The 7,500-nt window shown below is 45.8% G+C and overlaps 1 protein-coding gene across 10 annotated transcripts in view; it reads right to left on the minus strand.

Annotated features, from left to right (window-relative positions):
* Positions 1 to 7,077: 7,077 nt before the first annotated feature.
* gtdc1 (glycosyltransferase-like domain containing 1) overlaps positions 7,078 to 7,500 on the minus strand; it is a 14,120-nt gene continuing 13,697 nt past the window's right edge. For all 10 annotated transcript variants that reach the window (XM_053440225.1, XM_053440224.1, XM_053440226.1 and 7 more), the window contains one exon: positions 7,078 to 7,377. In XM_053440225.1, coding sequence (XP_053296200.1) covers positions 7,267 to 7,377 — 111 coding nt within the window. In that variant the 3' untranslated portion in view covers positions 7,078 to 7,266. The remainder of the gene's footprint in view (positions 7,378 to 7,500) is intronic.

Raw genomic sequence — 7,500 nt, forward strand, 5'->3', positions numbered from 1 at the left:
CACTGCTGAAGATTCATTATTTCAATTTACAATAAAACCCAGGTGAACAAAGAGTTCTATAATTTTACTAGTTTTAGTAGTTTCATCAGGTCTTTTCTATTTATTTGTATTGAACCAAATCATAATATATATTATCTTAATGCTTGTGAGGAGCAGGATCTTGATATTCAGAGTTTCACAGGGAGCCAGTGCAGAGAAGCTCAGAGCAGTGAGATGTTCTCTTCTGGTTCCTGTCAGCTCTTGTGCTGCAGCATCTTGGACCAACTGGAGCTTCTCACAGACTCACTGGGACGTCCTGATGATAAAGACTTATACTGGTCCAGTCTACTGGGAACAAGTGGATGAGTTTCTCAGCTTCCTTCTGAGACAGGATGTTCCTAATGTTCATAATACTGTGCAGGTGGAAGAAAGCTGTCCTGGAGACTTGTTCTATATGTGGGTCACATGTCCTGGTCCTAACTCAGGTTCCTCACAGTGGAGCTGGGGGACAAACTAACACCAAGGGGACTATCTGGTCCCACAGTGTTTCTCTGAGATGTTTAGGGACAATTACAACAACCTCAGTTTGGTCTGAATGAAGAAGTAAGAAGTTGTGGGTCATCCAGACCTGGATGTTCTTGAGACGTGAAGTTGGACTCAGTGATTTGATTCATCAGCTTCATATATGTACAGCTGGGTGTCGTCTGCGTCACAGTGGACGAGGGGCTTTCTGAGGAGGTGGCCTAAAGGAGCAGATATAAGGTGAAGAGCATCGGTCCTGGGACAGAACCCTGTGGAGCTCCATGACTCACCTGTGTGTGCATGGAGGAGTCAGTGTTAACATGAACTGAAATCTATGTGATAATATGATTTAAACCAGTCTAATGTTCCTCTGGTCCCAACACGTGGTTCCAGTCTCTGTAACAGAATCCTATGATCTGTGGGTCCAGATGCTGAACTAAGATCCAACAGGACCAGGACAGAGACATGTCCATCATCTGAGGACATGAGCAGCTCGTTAGGAACTGTTAACAGCTGTTTCTGTGATGATTCTAAATCCTGACAGATCAGTTCTGTGTCAGTCATCACAGCAGCTCAGCATCAGGTTCTTCTGGGTTCTGGACATGAAGGTTTGATGTGGGTCCATCAGCTGAAGCCTCTGGATGTAGAGTGGAGTTTTAAACACAGGTTTAATTACAGCTACTTTAAAAGCTTGTGGTTCGCAGCCGGTTAACAGAGACATGGTTGTTGGTTCAGAAGATGAAACTAGTGACGTCAGTTCAGAAGATCAACTGAAGAACAGAGGTCCAGATATAGATCTGGTTCTACAGGTGGTTCTATGGTTTCTGGACTGGACCATGTATCTGTGCTGTTCATGGGGGGGAGGTGGTGGATTGGTTCCTTGATGGGTATAATCTAGTTGTGAAGTTCATGAAGTCGATGGATCAGTCGAGCTGTGACTAAGAGCTGAAGAGGAACCTGGGGTTGTTCTTATTTTCTTCTACTAATAAAGAATAGTAGGAGCTTCTGGCTTTCTAGTTATTTATCAGACTGTCTCTCAGTCCAGGTGAAAATCATCTGGGCTTGTAGAACTTCCTCTCCAGCTTGCGTGATCTTTTGAAACACGTGTTTGAGAATGAAACCATGGAGCTGATCTCCTTTGGAGTTTAAATGTAATTAAAAACTGGTCGGACAGAAGAAGGTTCTGTGGAAATAAAATTAGGTTTTCAATGTCTGTCAAGATCAAGAGTGTGGTTTAAACAATGAGTTTGTTCACATGTTGAGTTTATTAATGAGATAACGACTCCCAGTGAAACCAGCAGCATGTTGGGTCCAGGCTCTCAGGTAACGACCCTACAAGTAAAACACCTGGGACACGGTTTGTCTTCATAGTGATCTCCAGGTCGCTCTATGCACCTGGTGGAACAGCCCTGTTCAGACCTTCTACACAGGTCTGAACCTTCTCGTCCTGGATGAGACACACAGTGCCAGAAAATATCGTTAAAAACTATTAATGACTCACCTCTGTAACTCCAGTGTTTAATTATCTCCGCCACGGTCTGGACCGAGACCCTAGGAATCCAGAATCAGTTAGAACTGAAGAAGTGAAATGTCTTCAAGAAACTCAACCGGGTCCAGTTGACCTGCTTCAGCACCCGGATCCACCAGGAGACACTTTTCATCAGGTCTGAACTTCAGTCTGTTTTTAATAAAATGTGGACAGGTTGGCTCCTTCAAAATAAAAGTCTGCGTTCATGAGAAATTATAATCTGAGTTAATCTGAGACTAAATCTGAACAAATTAAAGTCACTTTGGTTTTTAAGCAGCTTTCACGAGTGAAGCACAAAATACCTTTTCTCTGCTGACGCTCGGCCAGGAGATTAACTTCCTGTCGGAGGATTTCATCGGATGCGGACGTGAAAAAGGTAACGGCATGATGATGATGATGAAGGAGGAGGAGGAAGAGGCCTCTCTCACTTCATCTCAGATTACAGAGTAGACCTGACCTTTGAATCAAGACCGTCAGTTCTGATTCTATTTGTCTCAAACGTCCTGATGACGTCTGTGACCCGGAGCAGCAGGAGGACGAGAAGATTCAGACTCGGAGCTTTTAGATTTTCTCCTGATAAAAGTCAATTAGTCTCTTATAGTTTCTCAAATTCAAAATGAATCAAATGACATCAGGACTTTTTCTTTTTGTCTCAGTGTTTTTGTCCACAACTCCAGATTCACAGCTGTAATCGTCAGGAAGTAATCAGCCACCGATCGCTTAAGACGGATTTGATCAAAGTTCTCAGGTCAGCGGCTTTGGACGATTACATTCAGGATCAGGACAGTTCACACAGGACGCTCGGGACACACGGTCCTGAACCTGTGGACCTTTGCCCTGGGTCTGTTCAGGATCAGGTCTGTTCAGGATCAGGTCTGCTCAGGATCAGGTCTGTTCAGGATCAGGTTTGTTCAGGATCAGGTCTGTTCAGGATCAGGTCTGTTCAGGATCAGGTCTGCTCAGGATCAGGTCTGTTCAGGATCAGGTCTGTTCAGGATCAGGTCTGTTCAGGATCAGGTTTGTTCAGGATCAGGTCTGCTCAGGATCAGGTCTGTTCAGGATCAGGTCTCTTCAGGATCAGGTCTGTTCAGGATCAGGTCTGCTCAGGATCAGGTCTGTTCAGGATCAGGTCTGTTCAGGATCAGGTTTGTTCAGGATCAGGTCTGTTCAGGATCCAGTCTGTTCAGGATCCAGTCTTTTCAGGATCAAGTCTGTTCAGGATCAGGTCTGCTCAGGATCAGGTCTGTTCAGGATCAGGTTTGTTCAGGATCAGGTCTGTTCAGGATCCAGTCTGTTCAGGATCCAGTCTGTTCAGGATCAGGTCTGCTCAGGATCAGGTCTGTTCAGGATCAGGTCTGCTCAGGATAAGGTCTGCTCAGGATAAGGTCTGTTCAGGATCAGGTCTGTTCAGGATCCAGTCTTTTCAGGATCCAGTCTTTTCAGGTTCAGGTCTGTTCAGGATCAGGTCTGTCCAGGATCCAGTCGGTTTATAGACAATATATAATTGTTTGTGTTATTTGTTTTAAACTAAATAGAAATGTAACGTTTATTCAAACTTATTATTATTTTAACACCAGTGAAGAAATGAATCAGATTTAAAATGGTCTGATATAAAAACCATCACGAGTGGAAACCTGTGACTGGTTCCCACTCAAGGTGTGGGTTACAGGAGTAACCCTGCTCGTCGTGTCCTGATGTTTGTGAAGGATGATGACCTCATCTCCTGCGACATGTTTCCCAGGCAGCTCGGGACCTGGGGGGGGGGGGGGGGGACAGTTTGACCTGAACGACCTCCAGCGGCTCCTCTTTCTGTTTGTGTTGCTTCTCTTTCCCGAGCGCCGGCGTCTCTCAGGTGTCGGGAATCCTCGGAGCAGCGAGCCCGGAGCGGCTGGAAGGTGAAAGTCACTGATACGAGAGAAACACGCCAGGAACGAGTGGAACAGAGGACGATGATACCGAGGAGACGAGAGGAAGACGAGAGGAAGACGAGCAGCTGAGTAAATACTCTCATCCTCGGCTCACATATGAAACCAGCACCTCACCGGTTCCACCAGGAAACTGCGGCTGACGAGGCCTCGGGCCGGAGCCCCACATGTTCACAACATCGGTTAAAGAGTCAAAGAGAGAAAAGTCAAATCAGATTAACTGACAAACTGTTCTTTTCATTATTAATCTGTGAAAATCTGATGAATACACACGGAGTCCGAGGAGACGTCTTCAATCGCCCTGAAGATTGAAAAACAACAAAAATGGAGAAGAAGAAGAAGAAAGCACTGATATCCACCCGAGCTCTCGCTCCTGACCTGACCTGCACACGTCCGGTCTGAGCTCTGGAGCTTCTGTGGACTTTCTAACCCTAACCCGGCCTCCTGAGGACAAAGTCCAGAGGGTCAATGTGAGAGCAGGACATCCTTCAGTGGGACATCACTTCCAGAGGAGCTTTTATTGTGAAAGAACAGGAAAGATTAAACTCTTTGTTTTGACTCTCAGCCTCGGTACATTAAAAAGAGCTTAAATAAATTTATTTTGTAATATATGGATGTCAGTTCCTGTCCGACTGAACCTCCTGAAATCATCGAGCTTTTCTCCTGAGATGAAACATGAATGTGTGAAATATCCGTTAACTCAGATTAATCATCTGCGTGAAGCCGCTCAGCAAATTAACAGCAACTTTTCGTGCTAATTTGAAGTGTAATCCTGGTGTTGATTGACAGTGTTGTCAGACCTCAGAATAACTCTGCTCTCCAGTGTTCGTGCTCTCTGGATTATTTCAGATTATCTTGTAATTCCTCGTTTAATCTGCTCGAAGATTGAGAGTCGCACTCTGAGATGAAGTGTCAACAGCTGATGAGAAATCATCGTCACTCACTCCCCTGAAAAAACTTCAGATGGTCACAGATTATCTCACACACACAAAGACACACACACCAACACACACACTGTGTTAGTGCCCCATGAGGCCCCAGCCACCTCAGACTACTTGGAGCTCCGCCCAGCTTCATTCTGTTCCTTCTGAAGAACGGTGGGGGGGGGGTACATCAGACATTTATTCAACACGTTTAAACACAACGTGTTTCTGTTGAGTCATCTATCAAAGGCTGAGGGCAGGTGTGACAAAGCCCCCCCCCCCCACACACACATTCATCAACACAACAAAAAGCAGTTACCATATTATGCTAAGCTACCAGCTAATCAGATGATAAGCTAACAGCCTTGTTTCACAACATTCAAAGGTCACGAGCAGCTGACCCGGTTCTCTCACACAGAACATCTCAGCAGAATGTGAGACAGCTCATTCACGAGAGAGAGGATTCAAAGTGAACAGCTAAAGTTAAACTAACTAGCTGCTCAAACACAGAGGGGGGGGGGGGGGCCTTAATGCTCATGGTACCAAGCTCAACTTCTCACATGATTCTGAAACTCAATGAACTCGATCTGCAGCTGCACCAACACACACTGATCAAATCCTCTGCTTCTCACCAAGCTGCAGACCTGGCAGCACAGAAGGAAACATGGACTCTTCTCAAGGTCAGGGGTCAACCAGCTGCATTGAGGCCAAGTGTGACAGCTCAACTCTCATATGCATCTCAGAGGTATTTCACAGATTCAAATAATTAGAAGCAACACGAGTTCATTGATCTATTCTCTGATTCGTCAGTTTGATCCCAAGGAATTGGCAATGGCCACACCCCTTCCTTTAGCCGCATCCTACTTGTGTGGGACAGGATTTCCTGCAGCTGCAGTGTTGAGAACGTGTGACGTGTTCAGAGCGTGTGACGTGTTGAGAACGTGACGTGTTGAGAACGTGTGACGTGTTCAGAGCGTGTGACGTGTTCAGAGCGTGTGACGGGTTCAAAGCGTGTGACGTGTTCTGAACGTGACGTGTTCAGAGCGTGTGACGTGTTCAGAATAGGTGACGTGTTCAGAGCGTGTGACGTGTTCTGAACGTGTGACGTGTTCAGAGCGTGTGACGTGTTCAGAGCGTGTGACGGGTTCAAAGCGTGTGACGTGTTCTGAACGTGACGTGTTCAGAGCGTGTGACGTGTTCAGAACAGGTGACGTGTTCAGAGCGTGTGACGTGTTCTGAACGTGTGACGTGTTCAGAGCGTGTGACGTGTTCTGAACGTGTGACGTGTTCAGAGCGTGTGACGTGTTCTGAACGTGACGTGTTCAGAGCGTGTGACGTGTTCAGAACAGGTGACATGTTCAGAGCGTGTGACGTGTTCTGAACGTGTGACGTGTTCAGAGCGTGTGACGTGTTCAGAGCGTGTGACGTGTTCAGAGCGTGTGACGTGTTCTGAACAGGTGACATGTTCATTCGCTGCTGGAGGAGACGACTCTACGATCACAGCTGAGTCTCAAACCAGATTCACTCCTGAAGCGTGAAATGAATGTTTCTGCTCTTTGTTGATAATCCAGTTTGGAGAAAAGCCTCAAACCAAAGTGTTCTTTGAATTTCATTCGATTCTCTTCTTCTCGGCTGGAGGCTGAAATATTAGTGATTTAAAAACACTGAACACATTCCACTGAATTTGACTGAACCGATTAATCACATGGAAATACTCTACATTCATCATTAATGTTTTTAAATATATTGCCCTAAATGAACTGTTGATAAAAAATATATAATTTAAACTAATGTTTAATACATTATTAATTACCTATAATTATATTTATCATAATATTCACTTCCCCACTATGTTTTTGTCCTCAGTAATATATTTTTTCTCGGTCACTCAGTGTTAAAACTACTTTTATAATCAAAATGATAAAACTGTTACACAAACTTAACTCAGTCAACCTTTTTTATTAAAAAACATGTTACAATATTTCAGTTCCACATTAATTCTTGTTCTATATCTTGTTTCTGCTCAGCAGATCTCATCATGAGTGATGATGTGATGTCACTCAGGTTCACACCTGGTAACACTGATCACGTGACCTGGTGGACGCAGGTCCTTTCACCACAGACTGGCGGTTGTGGTGAAGATCGAACAGGTTTCCAGATTCAGGAGGCGGGGCTGCCAGTGAACACCCCCCCCCCCCCCCCCCCCGACCCCAATCAGACCCATGAAAGCGAGTTTTTCTCCAGAAGACGGAGACGTTTACAGCTCCAGACTCGGCGTCTCCGGCCGCTCTTTGATTCGGAGCTCACAGGAACTAGAGACGCTCATACTGGATGTCCTCGGTCTGCAGGACGAGGCCGACGCTCCATCCAGACCTCCAACCATCACAAGCTAATGGACCTCAGCCTCAGACCGGCCTGCGCTGCGTTCAGGGACCTGCGTCTGCAGCAGCATCTCAAAACGATCCTTCAGACGCGTCCAGGAGAAGGAGGAGGTGTCGACCTGGAACACGAGTTAAAGGAGAACTTTGAGATGTCGGAGAATCAGCTGTGATCAACACGGCCCGGTCCTGGATCTGGTTCTGGTTCCAGACTCAACCTTAACAGAACTTTACAGAACTCTGTT

This window comes from Pleuronectes platessa, chromosome 14 (assembly GCF_947347685.1).
Source record: "Pleuronectes platessa chromosome 14, fPlePla1.1, whole genome shotgun sequence".
Lineage (NCBI taxonomy): Eukaryota > Metazoa > Chordata > Actinopteri > Pleuronectiformes > Pleuronectidae > Pleuronectes > Pleuronectes platessa.